The following is a 21,871-nucleotide window of genomic DNA, read 5'->3' on the forward strand; positions in this document are numbered from 1 at the left end:
TCACCATGGTCCATACATACATTGAATATCCTTAACAACCAGTCAACAACACAGTCACCCCTTTTTTAATAAATTCCAATGCAGTACCATCCACTACCTCTTCTCTGTTTACCAAACCATTCTCCTTGACCCTCTCACTTCGAACACCACCCCAACTAAAACATTTGCCACTCTATCATCAAACATTCAACAAACCCTCAAAATACTCACTCCTTCTCTTCCTCACTTCATCACTACTTGTTATTAGCTCGCCATTTGCCCCCTTCACCGATGTTTCCGTTTGTTATCTTGTCTTATGCATGTCATTTACCTCCTTCCAAAACATCTTTTTTTTTTTTTTTTTTTTTCACTGTCTCCCGCGTTTGCGAGGTAGCGCAAGGAAACAGACGAAAGAAATGGCCCAACCCACCCCCATACACATGTATATACATACGTCCACACACGCAAATATACATACCTACACAGCTTTCCATGGTTTACCCCAGACGCTTCACATGCCTTGATTCAATCCACTGACAGCACGTCAACCCCGGTATACCACATCGCTCCAATTCACTCTATTCCTTGCCCTCCTTTCACCCTCCTGCATGTTCAGGCCCCGATCACACAAAATCTTTTTCACTCCATCTTTCCACCTCCAATTTGGTCTCCCTCTTCTCCTTGCTCCCTCCACCTCCGACACATATATCCTCTTGGTCAATCTTTCCTCACTCATCCTCTCCATGTGCCCAAACCACTTCAAAACACCCTCTTCTGCTCTCTCAACCACGCTCTTTTTATTTCCACACATCTCTCTTACCCTTACGTTACTCACTCGATCAAACCACCTCACACCACACATTGTCCTCAAACATCTCATTTCCAGCACATCCATCCTCCTGCGCACAACTCTATCCATAGCCCACGCCTCGCAACCATACAACATTGTTGGAACTACTATTCCTTCAAACATACCCATTTTTGCTTTCCGAGATAATGTTCTCGACTTCCACACATTCTTCAAGGCCCCCAGAATTTTCGCCCCCTCCCCCACCCTATGATCCACTTCCGCTTCCATGGTTCCATCCGCTGCCAGATCCACTCCCAGATATCTAAAACACTTCACTTCCTCCAGTTTTTCTCCATTCAAACTCACCTCCCAATTGACTTGACCCTCAACCCTTCTGTACCTAATAACCTTGCTCTTATTCACATTTACTCTTAACTTTCTTCTTCCACACACTTTACCAAACTCAGTCACCAGCTTCTGCAGTTTCTCACATGAATCAGCCACCAGCGCTGTATCATCAGCGAACAACAACTGACTCACTTCCCAAGCTCTCTCATCCCCAACAGACTGCATACTTGCCCCTCTTTCCAAAACTCTTGCATTTACCTCCCTAACAACCCCATCCATAAACAAATTAAACAACCATGGAGACATCACACACCCCTGCCGCAAACCTACATTCACTGAGAACCAATCACTTTCCTCTCTTCCTAAAACATCTTTTTATTTTCCCTAAAATTTAATGATACTCTCTCACCTCAACTCTCATTTGCCCTCTCTTTCACCTCTTGCACCTTCTCATGACCTCCTCACACCCTTATGTTTAACAAAACTCTCTCAACTCTCCATCCACTCTTACACATACACTTTCTCCTCTATAAAAGTTTTCACACCATCCAGCAGTTGTCACCCTACCCTATATAACTTTAACACATCCCATAAAGTATTCCACTTGACTGTTGTATGCTTTCTTCTGATCTATAAAGCTGCATACTGCTTCTTACCTTTTGTGAGATACTTTTTCATGTTCATTCTCAGCAAAAATCTGATACACACATCTATTTTTCCTATAACCCTCTTGCTCCTCACTTATTCTGCATTCAGTCACTTATCACTGGCAGTCAGCACTCTTGCATACACTTTTCGTGTTTCCTTGTGTACTAAATAGATTTATTCCCCCATAATTGCAGCAGATGTCCTTGGCATCTTTTTCTGTGAATAAAGGAACAGTAATAGCTTTCACTTGATCCTTAGGCACAAGCTTTTGTTTACATGCTAAATTAAATATTAAGTGCATCCACTCTATTCACACTTTCTCATCCATACTTCAACCTTTCAGCCATAATCCCATCCACTTCAGGGGCCTTATCTACCTTCAACCTCATTATTGCTCTTTTTACATCCTTTCTTGCTATGTGCCCCTGTACTTGCATTCTTTTCTTTGAAAGCACTCAGAGGATTGCTGTCAGTAAGGTAAATGAATACTGATACTGACAGTAAGGATGACTTTACTTGTATGATGATTATGTGACAAAAATGTTTTGAAATTTCCTTGTTAGATAGATTAGTAAGAGAAGTTTTTAAAAGTTGAATTGCAAAGTTTGAGTATTTTGTTGTTCAGTATACAGGATTCTGATTGAAATTGTAGGGCTAGTTACACATACCCTCTTCAGACATCACTGAACCTAGAAATGATACATTTTTTATCCTCTGTATTATCTCTGAAACTGTGTCACATCACTAGATCAGATGTGTATATGGATGATAAATATACTTAAAAATTATCAGGTGGAGGCCTCATAAATGAGATCCCTGACTTGGGAATGGAGCGTGAAGAGCTACAGGCAGCAGTTGCAGAACAAGACACAGTCAACTTGATTACTAGTGCTACCTACTTGCAAGACCAACCCCACTCTGTATGTGGTATCAAACTCTATGGAACACCTTGGTATGTATTTCAGAGGATCACTGTATGTTGACTTGATATCATTTATATCTGTTTGTTACGTTTAGGAACACAGTAGTGTACTTAATGTCATGTGTTGATTCAGGTAATGATGCAAGGATGCACTCCAGTATCAACAGTATTGATTATACTACTGTTTATTTCTGCGTTGTAGGACCTGCCTCTTGTCTTTTTCTCAAACATAAACAGCCCTGAAGCTAATGTGTCTTCTGAGGAGTATTGCATAGCAGTTGTACAGTAACTCAGATTGTCCACTGATATTCCTACTTTTTTTTTTTTTTAATGAAATCTTTTCTACTCTGAAGGTGTAGTATGTGTCTGTTCTTACTTGAACATGCCTGTTGCATGCCATAAGGACTTTGAAAAACCTAAATTAGGGAAATCAACCTCCATATTTATCTCTTGACTTTTACTATTTTTTTTTGTATCTACTATTTCCCTAACTCTTTGTTTCATTTTATGCTATTTTACATCCTCCCATTAGGCTATGTTATCCTTTCACCCATTTGATAAAGTCTTAACACAAGGGGTTTCAATGAATACCATAAAGAATGGTTGTGAGCATGAGACTCGCTTTTGATGTTTTCTTTGATATGAAGCAGCTCATCAAACATTCTGGTTTTGTTTCTCATCATCACCATCACCCATTTGGCACACTTCTCTTTTCTTTTCCTCCCCTTTGCCAGTCAGGACTCAGATTTACCCCATATTTGATTTCTTATAATAGTTCTGGTGACCGTCTTTTCTTTTCACCCTCTGCACCCATTGCACCTGAAGATACCAATTATTTTATGACCCTTTAGGAATCATTTGATTAATGTGTGTGATTTCTATATTGCTTTCTTTTGAGGGATTCATATCTCGCCTTTTTGGATCCTTCTCTGTCTGCAGAATGCATATTTGTCATTTCCACAAGTATGGAGACACGTGTCCTTAACTGTCTCTTGTCCTCATCTTTGATTTGATTACTCTTGCACTGAATTTACATGGACTGGAAACCAGATATATCAAAAATAGAGTATCCCATCTTTAGATTTATCCAGCCATTATTTCTGCTTGGAATTATTGCAAATTCTGTTCATGAAGTCAGGCACCCCTTTTGATAGTACTGTAGCTGTCTTTTTTTTTTTTTTTTTTACTGATAAGAGCCACTTGCTACATCTTTCTCTTTTCCTCTTTTTCTTTCTTTGGATAATTTCAGAATTTTTTTCTTCTCTTTTTCTTTCTTTGGATACTTCCAATTCCAAAAATTTTTTTTTTCCAGATTTACCTCTCATTTGTCATGTGATCCTAATATTTTCATTTTGCAAGGATCCACAGAACATTCATGTGTTTATAGACTGGTAAGGCATGTGGAATGGATGATGTTCCATCTTATGGCGTAAAGGAATCTGCAATCAAGCTTTGTTACTTTGTCTTTTATTGTTGTAGCCTAAGCACCAGCACTCATATAGCTTTTATTCTTGTTTTAGAATTCTGAATCTCTTCTACTAAAGCACTTTGGATCTCTCACTCCTTTTTGATGATCACCATAGTTTTTGTAAGGTGAGATCTACTGGTGGAATTTTCATAAATAGGATCATAGGGTGGGGGAGGGGGCGAAAATCCTGGGGGCCTTGAAGAATGTGTGGAAGTCGAGAACATTATCTCGGAAAGCAAAAATGGGTATGTTTGAAGGAATAGTGGTTCCAACAATGTTGTATGGTTGCGAGGCGTGGGCTATGGATAGAGTTGTGCGCAGGAGGATGGATGTGCTGGAAATGAGATGTTTGAGGACAATGTGTGGTGTGAGGTGGTTTGATCGAGTGAGTAACGTAAGGGTAAGAGAGATGTGTGGAAATAAAAAGAGCGTGGTTGAGAGAGCAGAAGAGGGTGTTTTGAAGTGGTTTGGGCACATGGAGAGGATGAGTGAGGAAAGATTGACCAAGAGGATATATGTGTCGGAGGTGGAGGGAACAAGGAGAAGAGGGAGACCAAATTGGAGGTGGAAAGATGGAGTGAAAAAGATTTTGTGTGATCGGGGCCTGAACATGCAGGAGGGTGAAAGGAGGGCAAGGAATAGAGTGAATTAGATTGATGTGGTATACCGGGGTTGACGTGCTGTCAGTGGATTGAAGCAGGGCATGTGAAGCGTCTGGGGTAAACCATGGAAAGCTGTGTAGGTATGTATATTTGCGTGTGTGGACGTATGTATATACATGTGTATGGGGGGGGGGTTGGGCCATTTCTTTCGTCTGTTTCCTTGCGCTACCTCGCAAACGCGGGAGACAGCGACAAAGTATAATAATAAATAAATAAGGACAGAGCCTTATGAGCGAACAGTGAAAGATATTGCTCACAGAGGACTCAAACAGTTTTGTATCCAAAATATAATGTATTCACCAATGTTCACCCTTTTTAACCACTTTTCAATGAGGCAGGCTAATGCTGTTTCACAGAGACCAAACATCCATACACCAGCCTATCCTGAGACAAAAAAGTAGCTTCTTTATTGACTTACTTATGGAATCTTTTATTGGATGAGATTATTGAAAGGAGCCCATGGCATTCAATGGTCTCCTTTATTAGACATTACCTCTGCTTGCACCTGGTTGACCTTCCATTTGTGGTTTTGGATGTATCATCTTTAGAGGACAACCCAGAGTAAGGTTATTTCTTGATAGTGCCAGATTGCCTCTGAGGGTAAGGTTATTTCTTAATTGTTTTCAACTTAAAGGCTAAGAAGTGGCACTGGAGTTCACCAGTTATGGAGACTCTTTTGCCTTGAGAGAGTTCCTAGAGAGAACAGGCAACAAAGTTATAGATAGATAGACATACCTCCCCTCTCCTGTTCCCATTTTGAAAATCATTTTCTTGATTCCTGACATTAATAGGCTTGGGGCGGTGGTGGCAAGTGTTGTAGGTTGGAGGTCAGGAAGCCCCACATGCATTACATGTTAGTGATGTTATGGGCCAGGGTGGATAACTTTGTTGTTAGGTCCCTATGAATGAGCTGTAACTGATCCTATTGATATTATTATGGTTAAAAATGCAGAAACTATTCTTTGAGAAACTTTCTGAGATTTTTTTTGTATACTCTTAATGCCAAAAAGATGGTCTTTTATGCTTCAACACCAATAATTTTCCTTGACTTATTGTCTGTCTTAGTTTCATAGGGGCTTAGGAAATCATGTTTTGTATTGAATGAATATTCAAAATCCATTGAACCTGAAAGTATGTTCTGTTGAATCGATCAGCAATTTCTTTATCTCACATAGGGGAATAGCTTACCTCTGAACCTGCTTCTTTACTGTTTGAACCTTCATACTTACTTTAGATGGGGTACCAGTTCTGATAACATATTTTAAGTGAGAAAGCAAATAACACTTTGAGATTTCAAAACAAGTTTTCATTTTGATGCTAATTTAAGCAACCCAATGACCCTTTCATGGGGTTCCTGTATGTCCAACACAGGACTTCAATCAAGAGTAGGGAAATGCTTAACTTTCATGGAGAAGGGAATTCCTGAATGAGACTGGACTCCTTATCATCATCTGATAGTGATACAGTATTAGTGAAGATAACTTTTCACATGGGGATAAAAACATGCAGGCATAATCTGGTAACACCTGAATGTAGAACACATTAGTATTATTGGTCCTGATGTGTAGAAACAATACTCACTTGTTTTGGATGTTGATTTAGGGTGCTATATAAGTGAAGCTTAGTCCCAGTGTTTTTATATTATTGTGTTGTTTAAAAACTAATGTCATGCTTTGATGCTCATTTACTGTAAGAAATGTTACTTTCTTTACAGGCAGCCAGAGTTTTGCAATTGGGCATTTAACCTGCCAAGAGGGAAGCCATGTTTAGAAAAGTGGGATGCCATTCCAGCTGATACTGATGTTCTTATCACCCACACACCACCAATTGGTCATGGCGATTTATGTTGTACTGGAGTCAGAGCTGGATGTGTTGAGCTGCTGTCTACTGTTCAAACAAGGGTCAAACCCAAGTACCACGTATTTGGACACATCCATGAAGGTTAGTGAGGAAGATACATTACAGCCTGTTCATTAACAATAATTGACTTGAAGCATATATACCTGCTCCTAAATTTGCTAAAGGTTACATTCCATGGTGCTGTATTTTTTTGATGAGCCATTATTAAATGAAGCATTTTTTCCCACAGAAACTTGTGTATTTAGGGCATAGTACATTCTTGGTCAGGAATCTGGGAAATGTTTAAAACTTGGTAAATTCAAAAATTTGCAGATAGGTAATGTTCCATAGAAGGATAGGATATACATATCAAAGTACTTTACCCATGTATTAACCCTTGAACTACAGAGCACCCCAAATTTAGGGGTACCTCAGTATAGCAGTTTATTTGATACAGATGCTCCCGACTTAAGACTATTTGTATATATGACCAAAAAAAAAATATAGATAAAAAGATATAGGTAAATGAAAAAATAATGCTTGGTCGTACATTTGCCAGTGGTTACGGCTGTGTGCATATGATAGTTAATGTCAGATCAGTGCTAACAGCTGCATGCAGATGATGGTGAATGTCAGACAATCCTGGCATTGTGTACATCACAGCATCTCTCTCAGTTCTTGCTCTCAGTTACCATTCAGTTCGCATGCACTATTCAAGTGACTATAACAAGTTTTCATGCTGGATAAACCATTTTTGTTTTTAAATCCCAAAGAAGATGACAAGCAAGAGGAAAAGCCTATCACATGTTGATAGATCTGGCAAGAAGTCAAGGAAGATGCTTGATATGGAATTGAGGAAGAAGGGAATCACCCAATATGAAGGAGGAAGAAAGTTGATGTGATTGCATGTGATCTACAGTTGTCCCATTTGATGGTCTCCACAATTTTAAAGGAAAAAGAAATAAAATATGTGAAGCAGTGAAAGGTTTAGCAAGTTTGAAGTCTACAAAAATAACAAATTAACTAAATGGGAAAAGTTGTTGATGCTGTGGATGGAAGTTCAAATCCAAAAGCATGCACCACTAAGCTTAGTAACAATTCAGATGAAAGGTAGAAGTCTTTTTGAGACTGAAGGACCGAGCAGGAGAGGATTACATTGAGAACTTCACAGCAAGTCATGGTTGGTTCAATAGATTTTAAAAGAAGACATAGCTTGCACAACATTTGAGTCACAGGTGAAGCAGCAAGTGCTGACAAAGGAGCTGCCAAAAAGCTCATTGAAAGCATGGATGAATCAATCCATGAACTAGAGAATCTTAAATGAAAGGTAAAAAGAAACTATGGAATCATATGATAAAGCTGGTTGATAAAAAACGAGATTATCGTGATAGAAATTGAGTAGGATAAAAGAATGCTGTACAGGTAGATATATGAAGCCTATATGCCATGCTTACATACTTCTGACTTATGTCCATTTTGAGATCTGACGGGTGGGAATGAATAGAACTTGGACATATGTCAGGGAGCATCTGTGCATGTAATTCAAAAATTATATTTAAGTCTTCTTAGTTAATAGGAAATATAAGGAAAAATTGTGCTTTAAAGAATTTGTGTGAGAAAGAGAAAGAGGGGGATTAGTTTGTGGCATTTAAGAATCTGGAGAAAGCATATGGTATGGTTGAGAGAAATGCCTTTTGAAAGGTCTAGTGAATATATGTTGTGGAAGGAAAGCTTCTAGAAGCAGAGAGGTTTTGATTAAGGGTGTAAGACGTTTATGTTAGTAGGAAGACAGGAGAGTTGGGGGTTTCAGGTGACAATTGATCTTTAGAAGATTTGTGTGATGTCATACAAGTTGGTTGGGGTGCGAGTTTGAATGAAGAAATCTTGGAGGAAGTGGAGTCTTGTACTCACCTAGGAGTGGACATGGTAGGAAATGGAACTATGGAATTGGAAGCAAGTCATAGGGTGGGTAAGGGGGCAAGGATTCTGGGAACATTGAAAAATGTGCGGAAAGAGAGGTCGTTATCTGGAAGGGCAAAAATGAGTATATTTGAAGGTACAGTGGTCTCATTGATATTGTATGGATGTGTGGCATAGGCTATTTATAGATGAGGCTGTGCTAAGGATGTTGGACATGGTGGAAATTAAACGTTTGAGGACAGTATGTGATGTGAAGTAGTTTGATTGAGTAATTAGTAAAAGGGTAAGTGATAGGTGGTTATTAGAAGAATATGATTGAAAGAGCTAAAGAGGGTTTGCTGAAATGGTGTGGGCATATAGAATGAATGAGTGAGGAGAGGTTGACAAAGGATATATGTGTCAGAAGTGGAGGGGACAAGAAGAGGAAACAAAAAAATATATATATATATTTTTTTTTTTTTTTTTTGCTTTGTCGCTGTCTCCCGCGTTTGCGAGGTAGCGCAAGGAAACAGACGAAAGAAATGGCCCAACCCACCCCCATACACATGTATATACATACGTCCACACACGCAAATATACATACCTACACAGCTTTCCATGGTTTACCCCAGACGCTTCACATGCCCTGATTCAATCCACTGACAGCACGTCAACCCCGGTATACCACATCAATCTAATTCACTCTATTCCTTGCCCTCCTTTCACCCTCCTGCATGTTCAGGCCCCGATCACACAAAATCTTTTTCACTCCATCTTTCCACCTCCAATTTGGTCTCCCTCTTCTCCTCGTTCCCTCCACCTCCGACACATACATCATCTTGGTCAATCTTTCCTCACTCATTCTCTCCATGTGCCCAAACCACTTCAAAACACCCTCTTCTGCTCTCTCAACCACGCTCTTTTTATTTCCACACATCTCTCTTACCCTTACGTTACTTACTCGATCAAACCACCTCACACCACACATTGTCCTCAAACATCTCATTTCCAGCACATCCATCCTCCTGCGCACAACTCTATCCATAGCCCACGCCTCGCAACCATACAACATTGTTGGAACCACTATTCCTTCAAACATACCCATTTTTGCTTTCCGAGATAATGTTCTCGACTTCCACACATTCTTCAAGGCTCCCAGGATTTTCGCCCCCTCCCCCACCCTATGATTCACTTCCGCTTCCATGGTTTTATCCACTGCCAGATCCACTCCCAGATATCTAAAACACTTTACTTCCTCCAGTTTTTCTCCATTCAAACTTACCTCCCAATTGACTTGACCCTCAACCCTACTGTACCTAATAATCTTGCTCTTATTCATATTTACTCTTAACTTTCTTCTTTCACACACTTTAACAAACTCAGCCACCAGCTTCTGCAGTTTCTCACATGAATCAGCCACAAGCGCTGTATTATCAGCGAACAACAACTGACTCACTTCCCAAGCTCCCTCATCCACAACAGACTTCATACTTGCCCCTCTTTCCAAAACTCTTGCATTCACGTCCCTAACAACCCCATCCATAAACAAATTAAACAACCATGGAGACATCACCACCCTTGCCGCAAACCTACATTCACTGAGAACCAATCACTTTCCTCTCTTCCTACAAGTACACAAGAATGTATGTGAAAAATACTTAGAAAAGCAAATGGATTTATATGTAGCATTTATGGATCTGGAGAAGACATATGATAGAGTTGATAGAGATGCTCTGTGGAAGGTATTAAGAATATATGGTGTGGGAGGCAAGTTGTTTAGAAGCAGTGAAAAGTTTTTATCGAGGATGTAAGGCATATATATATATTTTTTTTTTTTTTTTATACTTTGTCGCTGTCTCCCGCATCTGCGAGGTAGCGCAAGGAAACAGACGAAAGAAATGGCCCAACCCCCCCCCATACACATGTACATACACACATCCACACATGCAAATATACATACCTACACAGCTTTCCATGGTTTACCCCAGACGCTTCACATGCCTTGATTCAATCCACTGACAGCACGTCAACCCCTGTATACCACATCGCTCCAATTCACTCTATTCCTTGCCCTCCTTTCACCCTCCTGCATGTTCAGGCCCCGATCACACAAAATCCTTTTCACTCCATCTTTCCACCTCCAATTTGGTCTCCCTCTTCTCCTCGTTCCCTCCACCTCCGACACATATATCCTCTTGGTCAATCTTTCCTCACTCATTCTCTCCATGTGCCCAAACCATTTCAAAACACCCTCTTCTGCTCTCTCAACCACGCTCTTTTTATTTCCACACATCTCTCTTACCCTTACGTTACTTACTCGATCAAACCACCTCACACCACACATTGTCCTCAAACATCTCATTTCCAGCACATCCATCCTCCTACGCACAACTCTATCCATAGCCCACGCCTCGCAACCATACAACATTGTTGGAACTACTATTCCTTCAAACATACCCATTTTTGCTTTCCGGGATAATGTTCTCGACTTCCACACATTTTTCAAGGCTCCCAAAATTTTCGCCCCCTCCCCCACCCTATGATCCACTTCCGCTTCCATGGTTCCATCCGCTGACAGATCCACTCCCAGATATCTAAAACACTTCACTTCCTCCAGCCTCTCACCATTCAAACTCACCTCCCAATTAACTTGACCCTCAACCCTACTGTACCTAATAACCTTGCTCTTATTGACATTTACTCTTAACTTTCTTCTTCCACACACTTTACCAAACTCCGTCACCAGCTTCTGCAGTTTCTCACATGAATCCGCCACCAGCGCTGTATCATCAGCGAACAACAACTGACTCACTTCCCAAGTTCTCTCATCCCCAACAGACTTCATACTTGCCCCTCTTTCCAAAACTCTTGCATTTACCTCCCTAACAACCCCATCCATAAACAAATTAAACAACCATGGAGACATCACACACCCCTGCCGCAAACCTACATTCACTGAGAACCAATCACTTTCCTCTCTTCCTACACGTACACATGCCTTACATCCTCGATAAAAACTTTTCACTGCTTCTAACAACTTGCCTCCCACACCATATATTCTTAATACCTTCCACAGAGCATCTCTATCAACTCTATCATATGCCTTCTCCAGATCCATAAATGCTACATACAAATCCATTTGCTTTTCTAAGTATTTCTCACATACATTCTTCAAAGCAAACACCTGATCCACACATCCTCTACCACTTCTGAAACCACACTGCTCTTCCCCAATCTGATGCTCTGTACATGCCTTCACCCTCTCAATCAATACCCTCCCATATAATTTACCAGGAATACTCAACAAACTTATACCTCTGTAATTTGAGCACTCACTCTTATCCCCTTTGCCTTTGTACAATGGCACTATGCAAGCATTCCGCCAATCCTCAGGCACCTCACCATGAGTCATACATACATTAAATAACCTTACCAACCAGTCAACAATACAGTCACCCCCTTTTTTAATAAATTCCACTGCAGTACCATCCAAACCTGCTGCCTTGCCGGCTTTCATCTTCCGCAAAGCTTTTATACTATATATATATATATATATATATATCTATATATATATATATATATATATATATATATATATATATATATATATATATACTATATATATATATATATATATATATATATATATATATATATATATATATATATATATATATATATATATTTTTTTTTTTTTAAACTATTCGCCATTTCCCGCATTAACGAGGTAGCGTTAAGAACAGAGGACCGGGCCCCTTTTTGGAACATCCTCACCTGGCCCCCTCTATTCCTTCTTTTGGAAAATTAAAAAAAAAAACGAGAGGGGAGGATTTCCAGCCCCCCGCTCCCTCCCCTTTTAGTCGCCTTCCACGACACGCAGGGAATACGTGGGAAGTATTCTTAATCCCCTATCCCCAGGGATAAGAATGTGTGGAAGTCGAGAACATTATCTCGGAAAGCAAAAATGGGTATGTTTGAAGGAATAGTGGTTCCAACAATGTTGTATGGTTGCGAGGCGTGGGCTATGGATAGAGTTGTGCGCAGGAGGATGGATGTGCTGGAAATGAGATGTTTGAGGACAATGTGTGGTGTGAGGTGGTTTGATCGAGTGAGTAACGTAAGGGTAAGAGAGATGTGTGGAAATAAAAAGAGCATGGTTGAGAGAGCAGAAGAGGGTGTTTTGAAGTGGTTTGGGCACATGGAGAGGATGAGTGAGGAAAGATTGACCAAGAGGATATATGTGTCGGAGGTGGAGGGAGCAAGGAGAAGAGGGAGACCAAATTGGAGGTGGAAGGATGGAGTGAAAAAGATTTTGTGTGATCGGGGCCTGAACATGCAGGAGGGTGAAAGGAGGGCAAGGAATAGAGTGAATTGGAGCGATGTGGTATACCGGGGTTGACGTGCTGTCAGTGGATTGAATCAAGGCATGTGAAGCGTCTGGGGTAAACCATGGAAAGCTGTGTAGGTGTGTATATTTGCGTGTGTGGACGTGTGTATATGCATGTGTATGGGGGGGATTGGGCCATTTCTTTCGTCTGTTTCCTTGTGCTACCTCGCAAACGCGGGAGACAGCGACAAAGTATAAAAAAAAAAAAAAAATATATATATATATATATATATATATATATATATATATATATATATATATATATATGCCTGTATTATTGACTGGTTGGTAAGGTTATTTAATGTATGTATGACTCATGGTGAGGTGCCTGAGGATTAGCGGAATGCGTGCATAGTGCCATTGTACAAAGACAAAGGGGATAAGAGTGAGTGCTCAAATTACAGAGGTATAAGTTTGTTGAGTATTTCTGGTAAATTATATGGGAGGGTATTGATTGAGAGGGTGAAGGCATGTACAGAGCATCAGATTGGGGAAGAGCAGTGTGGTTTCAGAAGTGGTAGAGGATGTGTGGATCAGGTGTTTGCTTTGAAGAATGTATGTGAGAAATACTTAGAAAAGCAAATGGATTTGTATGTAGCATTTATGGATCTGGAGAAGGCATATGATAGAGTTGATAGAGATGCTCTGTGGAAGGTATTAAGAATATATGGTGTGGGAGGCAAGTTGTTAGAAGCAGTGAAAAGTTTTTATCGAGGATGCAAGGCATGTGTACGTGTAGGAAGAGAGGAAAGTGATTGGTTCTCAGTGAATGTAGGTTTGCGGCAGGGGTGTGTGAATGTTGGGGTGAAGAGGGTGGTGAGAGTAAGTGAGCTTGGGAAGGAGACTTGTGTGAGGAAGTACCAGGAGAGCCTGAGTACAGAATGGAAAAAGGTGAGAACAATGGAAGTAAGGGGAGTGGGAGAGGAATGGGATGTATTTAGGGAATCAGTGATGGATTGCGCAAAAGATGCTTGTGGCATGAGAAGAGTGGGAGGTGGGTTGATTAGAAAGGGTAGTGAGTGGTGGGATGAAGAAGTAAGATTATTAGTGAAAGAGAAGAGAGAGGCATTTGGACGATTTTTGCTGGGAAAAAATGCAATTGAGTATGAAGTCTGTTGGGGATGAGAGAGCTTGGGAAGTGAGTCAGTTGTTTTTCGCTGATGATGCAGCGCTGGTGGCTGATTCATGTGAGAAACTGCAGAAGCTGGTGACTGAGTTTGGTAAAGTGTGTTGAAGAAGAAAGTTAAGAGTAAATGTGAATAAGAGCAAGGTTATTAGGTACAGTAGGATTGAGGGTCAAGTCAATTGGGAGGTGAGTTTGAATGGAGAAAAACTGGAGGAAGTGAAGTGTTTTAGATATCTGGGAGTGGATCTGGCAGCGGATGGAACCATGGAAGCGGAAGTGGATCATAGGGTGGGGGAGGGGGCGAAAATTCTGGGGGCCTTGAAGAATGTGTGGAAGTCGAGAATATTATCTCGGAAAGCAAAAATGGGTATGTTTGAAGGAATAGTGGTTCCAACAATGTTGTATGGTTGCGTGGCGTGGGCTATGGATAGAGTTGTGCGCAGGAGGATGGACGTGCTGGAAATGAGATGTTTGAGGACAATGTGTGGTGTGAAGTTGTTTGATCGAGTGAGTAACGTAAGGGTAAGAGAGATGTGTGAAAATAAAAAGAGCGTGGTTGAGAGAGCAGAAGAGGGTGTTTTGAAGTGGTTTGGGCACATGGAGAGAATGAGTGAGGAAAGATTGACCAAGATGATGTATGTGTCGGAGGTGGAGGGAACGAGGAGAAGAGGGAGACCAAATTGGAGGTGGAAAGATGGAGTGAAAAAGATTTTGTGTGATCGGGGCCTGTACATGCAGGAGGGTGAAAGGAGGGCAAGAAATAGAGTGAATTGGAGCGATGTGGTATACCGGGGTTGACGTAATGTCAGTGGATTGAATCAAGGCATGTGAAGCGTCTGGGGTAAACCATGGAAAGCTGTGTAGGTATGTATATTTGCGTGTGTGGACGTATGTATATACATGTGTATGGGGGGGGGTTGGGCCATTTCTTTCGTCTGTTTCCTGGCGCTACCTCGCAAACGCGGGAGACAGCAACAAAGTATAATAGAAAAAAATATTCTTTATTTTGCTTTGTCGCTGTCTCCGGTGTTAGCGAAGTAGCGCAAGGAAACAGACGAAAGAAATGGCCAAACCCACCCACATACACATGTATATACATACACGTCCACACACGCAAATATACATGCCAATACATCTCAGTGTATACATATATATACACACACAGACATATACATATATACACATGTACATAATTCATACTGTCTTTCCTTATTCATTCCCATCGCCACCCCGCCACACATGAAATAACAACCCCCTCCCCCCAAATGTGCGCAAGGTAGCGCTAGGAAAAGACAACAAAGGCCACATTCGTTCACACTCAGTCTCTAGCTGTCATGTAGTAATGCACTGAAACCACAGCTCCCTTTCCACATCCAGGCCCCACAGAACTTTCCATGGTTTACCCCAGATGCTTCACATGCCCTGGTTCAATCCATTAACAGTACGTCGACCCCGCTATACCACATCGTTGCAATTCACTTTATTCCTTGCTCGCCTTTCACCCTCCTGCATGTTCAGGCCCCGATCACTCAAAATCTTTTTCACTCCATCTTTCCACCTTCAATTTGGTCTCCCACTTCTCCTTGTTCCCTTTACTTCTGACACATGTATCCTCTTGGTCAGTCTTTCCTCACTCATTCTCTCCATGTGACCAAACCATTTCAAAACACCCTCTTCTGCTCTCTCAACCACACTCTTTTTATTACCACACATCTCTCTTACCCTGTTATTACTTGCTTGATCAAACCATCTCACACCGCGTATTGTCCTCAGACATCTCATTTCCAGCACATCCACCCTCCTGCGCACAACTCTATCCATAGCCCACGCCTCGCAACCATATAACTTTGTTGGAACCACTATTCCTTCAAACATACCCATTTTTGCTTTCCGAGATAATGTTCTCGACTTCCACACATTCTTCAATACTCCCAGAACTTTCGCTCCCTCCCCCACCCTATGATTCTCTTAAGCTTCAATGGTTCCATCCGCTGCCAAATCCACTCCCAGATATCTAAAACACTTCACTTCTTCCAGCTTGTCTCCATTTAAACTTACCTCCCAATTGACTTGTCCTTAAACCCTACTGTACCTAATAATCTTGCGCGTATTCACATTTACTCTCAACTTTCTTCTTTCACACACTTTACCTAACTTAGTCACCAGCTTCTGCAGTTTCTCACTCAAATCAGCCACCAGCACTGTATCATCAGCGAACAACAGCTGACTCACTTCCCAAGCTCTCTCATCCACAACAGACTGCATACTTGCCCCTCTTTCCAAAACTCTTGCATTTACCTCCCTAACAACCCCATCCACAAACAAATTAAACAACCATGGAGACATCACACACCCCTGCCGCAAACCTACATTCACTGAGAACCAATCACTTTCCTCTCTCTCTACACGTACACATGCCTTACATCCTCGATAAAAACTTTTCACCGCTTCTAACAACTTGCCTCTCACACCATATATATTTAATACCTTCCACAAAGCATCTCTATCAACTCTATCATATGCCTTCTCCAGATCCATAAATGCCACATACAAATCCATTTGCTTTTCTAAGTATTTCTCACATACATTCTTCGAAGCAAACACCTGATCCACACATCCTCTACCACTTCTGAAACCACACTGCTCTTCCCCAATCTGATGATGTGTACATGCCTTCACCCTCTCAATCAATACCCTCCCATATAATTTCCCAGGAATACTCAACAAATTTTTACCTCTGTAATTTGAGCACTCGCTTTTATCCCCTTTGCCTTTGTACAGTGGCACTATGCAAGCATTCCGCCAATCCTCAGGCACCTCACCATAAGACATACATACATTAAATAACCTTACGAAGCAGTCAAAAATACAGTCACCCCCTTTTTTAATGAATTCTACTGCAATATCATCCAAACCCGCTGCCTTGCCAGCTTTCATCTTCCGCAAAGCTTTTACTACCTCTTCTCTGTTTACCAAATCATTTTCCCTAACCCTCTCACTTTGCACACCACCTTGACCAAAACACCCTATATCTGCCACTCTGTCATCAAACACATTCAACAAACCTTCAAAATACTCACTCCATCTCCTTCTCACATCACCATTATTTGTTATCACCTCCCCATTAGCCCCCTTCACTGAAGTTCCCATTTGCTCCCTTGTCTTACGCACATTATTTACCTTCTTCCAAAACATCTTTTTATTCTCCCTAAAATTTAATGATACTCTCTCACCCCAACTCTCATTTGCCCTCTTTTTCACCTCTTGCACCTTTCTCTTGACCTCCTGCCTCTTTCTTTTATACATCCCCCACTCATTTGCATTATTTCCCCGCAAAAATCGTCCAAATGCCTCTCTCTTCTCTTTCACTAATAATCTTACTTCTTCATCCAACCACTCACTACCCTTTGTAATCTGCCCACCTCCCACGCTTCTCATGCCATAAGCATCTTTTGCGCAAGCCATCACTGCTTCCCTAAATACATCCCATTCCTCCCCCATGTTGTTAGGGAGGTAAATTCAAGAGTTTGCAGTCTGTTGGGGATGAGAGAGCTTGGGAAGTGAGTCAGTTGTTCGCTGATGATACAGCGCTGATGGCTGATTCATGTGAGAAACTGCAGAAGCTGGTGACTGAGTTTGGTAAAGTGTGTGAAAGAAGAAAGCTGAGAGTAAATGTGAATAAGAGCAAGGTTATTAGGTACAGTAGGGTTGAGGGTCAAATCAATTGGGAGGTAAGTTTGAATGGAGAAAAGGTGGAGGAAGTGAAGTGTTTTAGATATCTGGGAGTGGATTTGGCAGCAGATGGAACCATGGAAGTGGAAGTGAATGATAATGTGGGGGAGGGGGCGAAAATTCTGGGAGCCTTGAAGAATGTGTGGAAGTCGCGAACATTATCTTGGAAAGCAAAAATGGGTATGTTTGAAGGAATAGTGGTTCCCACAATGTTGTATGGTTGCGAGTCGCAGGCTATGGATAGAGTTGTGCGCAGGAGGGTGGATGTGCTGGAAATGAGATGCTTGAGGACAATATGTGGTATGAGGTTGTTTGATCTAATAAGTAATAATAGGGTAAGGGAGATGTGTGGTAATAAAAAGAGTGTGGTTGACAGAGCAGAAGAGGGTGTTTTGAAATGGTTTGGGCACATGGAGAGAATGTTTGAGGAAAGATTGACCAAGAGGATATATGTGTCAGAGGTGGAGGGAACGAGGAGAAGTGGGAGACCAGATTGGAGGAGGAAAGATGAAGTGAAAAAGATTCTGAGTGATCGGGGCCTATAGATGCAGGAGGGTGAAAGGTGTGCAAGGAATAAAGTGAATTGGAAAGATGTGGTATATTGGGGTTGACGTGCGGTCAATGGATTGAACCAGGGCATGTGAAGCGTCTGGCGTAAACTATGGAAAGTTCTGTGTTGCCTGGATGGGGAAAGGGAGTTGTGGTTTCAGTGCATTATTACATGACAGCTAGAGACTGAGTGTGAACAAATATGGTCTTTGTTGTCTTTTCCTAGCACTACCTGGCACACATGATCGGAGAGGGGGTTGTTATTTCATGTGTAGCGAGGTGGCGATGGGAATGAATAATGGCAGACAGTATGAATTATGTACATTTCTATATATGTATATGTCTGTGTGTGTATATATATGTATACATTGAGATGTATAGGTATGTATATTTGCGTGTGTGGACGTGTATGTATATACATATGTATGTGGGTGGGTTGGGCCGTTCTTTCATCTGTTTCCTGGCGCTACCTCGCTAACGCGGGAGACAGCGACAAAGTAAAATAAAATAAGTGAATAATATTTTTTTTCTTTTTCTGCCGCTGTCTCCTGCGTTTGCGAGGTAGCGCAAGGAAACAGACGAAAGAAATGGCCCAACCCACCCCCATACACATGTATATACATACGTCCACACAGGCAAATATACATACCTACACAGCTTTCCATGGTTTACCCCAGACGCTTCACATGCCCTGATTCAATCCACTGACAGCATGTCAACCCCGGTATACCACATCGATCCAATTCACTCTATTCCTTGCCCTCCTTTCACCCTCCTGCATGTTCAGGCCCTGATCACAAAAAATCTTTTTCACTCCATCTTTCCACCTCCAATTTGGTCTCCCACTTCTCCTCGTTCCCTCCACCTCCGACACATATATGCTCTTGGTCAATCTTTCCTCACTCATTCTCTCCATGTGCCCAAACCATTTCAAAACACCCTCTTCTGCTCTCTCAACCATGCTCTTTTTATTTCCACACATCTCTCTTACCCTTACGTTACTTACTCGATCAAACCACCTCACACCACACATTGTCCTCAAACATCTCATTTCCAGCACATCCATCCTCCTGCGCACAACTCTATCCATAGCCCACGCCTCGCAACCATACAACATTGTTGAAACCACTATTCCTTCAAACATACCCATTTTTGCTTTCCGAGATAATGTTCTCGACTTCCACACATTCTTCAAGGCTCCCAGGATTTTCGCCCCCTCCCCCACCCTATGATCCACTTCCGCTTCCATGGTTCTATCCACTGCCAGATCCACTCCCAGATATCTAAAACACTTTACTTCCTACAGTTTTGCTCCATTCAAACTTACCTCCCAATTGACTTGACCTTCAACCCTACTGTACCTAATAACCTTGCTCTTATTCACATTTACTCTTAACTTTCTTCTTTCACACACTTTACCAAACTCAGTCACCAGCTTCTGCAGTTTCTCATATGAATCAGCCACCAGCGCTGTATCATCAGCGAACAACAACTGACACTTCCCAAGCTCTCTCATCCACAACAGATTTCATACTTGCCCCTCTTTCCAAAACTCTTGCATTTACCTCCCTAACAACCCCATCCATAAACAAATTAAACAACCATGGAGACATCACACACCCCTGCCGCAAACCTACATTCACTGAGAACCAATCACTTTCCTCTCTTCCTACACGTACACATGCCTTACATCCTCGATAAAAACTTATCACTGCTTCTAACAACTTGCCTCCCACACCATATATTCTTAATACCTTCCACAGAGCATCTCTATCAACTCTATCATATGCCTTCTCCAGATCCACAAATGCTACATACAAATCCATTTGCTTTTCTAAGTATTTCTCACATACGTTCTTCAAAGCAAACACCTGATCCACACATCCTCTACCACTTCTGAAACCACACTGCTCCTCCCCAATCTGATGATGTGTACATGCCTTCACCCTCTCAATCAATATCCTCCCACATAATTTACCAGGAATACTCAACAAACTTATACCTCTGTAATTTGAGCACTCACTCTTATCCCCTTTGCCTTTGTGCAATGGCACTATGCACGCATTCCGCCAATCCTCAGGCACCTCACCATGAGTCATACATACATTAAATAACCTTACCAACCAGTCAATAATACAGTCACCCCCTTTTTTAATAAATTCCACTGCAATACCATCCAAACCTGCTGCCTTGCCGGCTTTCATCTTCCGCAAAGCTTTTACTACCTCTTCTCTGTTTACCAAATCATTTTCCCAAACCCTCTCACTTTGCACATCACCTCGATCAAAACACCCTATATCTGCCACTCTGTCATCAAACACATTCAACAAACCTTCAAAATACTCACTCCATCTCCTTCTCACATCACCACTACTTGTTATCACCTCCCCATTTGCGCCCTTCACTTAAGTTCCCATTTGCTCCCTTGTCTTACGCACTTTATTTACCTCCTTCCAGAACATCTTTTTATTCTCCCTAGAATTTAATGATACTCTTTCACCCCAACTCTCATTTGCCCTCTTTTTCACCTCTTGCACCTTTCTCTTGACCTCCTGTCTCTTTCTTTTATACATTTCCCACTCAAATGCATATTTTCCCTGCAAAAATCGTCGAAATGCCTCTCTCTTCTCTTTCACTAATAATCTTACTTCTTCATCCCACCACTCACTACCCTTTCTAATCAACCCACCTCCCACTCTTCTCATGCCACAAGCATCTTTTGCGCAATCCATCACTGATTCCCTAAATACATCCCATTCCTCCCCCTCTCCCCTTACTTCCATTGTTCTCACCTTTTTCCATTCTGTACTCAGTCTCTCCTGGTACTTCCTCACACAAGTCCTCTTCCCAAGCTCACTTACTCTCACCACCCTCTTCACCCCAACATTCACTCTTCTTTTCTGAAAACCCATACAAATCTTCACCTTAGCCTCCACAAGATAATGATCAGACATCCCTCCAGTTGCACCTCTCAGCACATTAACATCCAAAAGTCTCTCTTTCGTGCGCCTGTCAATTAACATGTAATCCAATAACGCTCTCTGGCCATCTCTCTTACTTACATACGTATACTTATGTATATCTCGCTTTTTAAACCAGGTATTCCCAATCACCAGTCCTTTTTCAGCACATAAATCTACAAGCTCTTCACCATTTCCATTTACAACACTGAACACCCCATGTATACCAATTATTCCCTCAACTGCCACATTACTCACCTTTGCATTCAAATCACCCATCACTATAACCCGGTCTCATGCATCAAAACCGCTAACACACTCATTCAGCTGCTCCCAAAACACTTGCCTCTCATGATCTTTATTCTCATGCCCAGGTGCATATGCACCAATAATCACCCATCTCTCTCCATCAACTTTCAGTTTTACCCATATTAATCGAGAATTTACTTTCTTACATTCTATCACATACTCCCACAACTCCTGTTTCAGGAGTACTGTTGCTCCTTCCCTTGCTCTTGTCCTCTCACTAACCCCTGACTTTACTCCCAAGACATACATACAT

At 41.5% G+C, this 21,871-nt stretch overlaps 1 protein-coding gene across 7 annotated transcripts in view; it reads left to right on the forward strand.

Annotated features, from left to right (window-relative positions):
* The window catches only part of LOC139750835 (metallophosphoesterase MPPED2), a 378,611-nt gene that overhangs the window by 40,114 nt on the left and 316,626 nt on the right, over positions 1–21,871 (forward strand). For all 7 annotated transcript variants that reach the window (XM_071665620.1, XM_071665618.1, XM_071665615.1 and 4 more), the window contains exons 5-6: positions 2,558–2,717; positions 6,532–6,758. In XM_071665620.1, the coding sequence (XP_071521721.1) occupies positions 2,558–2,717; positions 6,532–6,758 (387 nt within the window). The remainder of the gene's footprint in view (positions 1–2,557; positions 2,718–6,531; positions 6,759–21,871) is intronic.

Source organism: Panulirus ornatus, chromosome 10, assembly GCF_036320965.1.
Source record: "Panulirus ornatus isolate Po-2019 chromosome 10, ASM3632096v1, whole genome shotgun sequence".
NCBI lineage: Eukaryota > Metazoa > Arthropoda > Malacostraca > Decapoda > Palinuridae > Panulirus > Panulirus ornatus.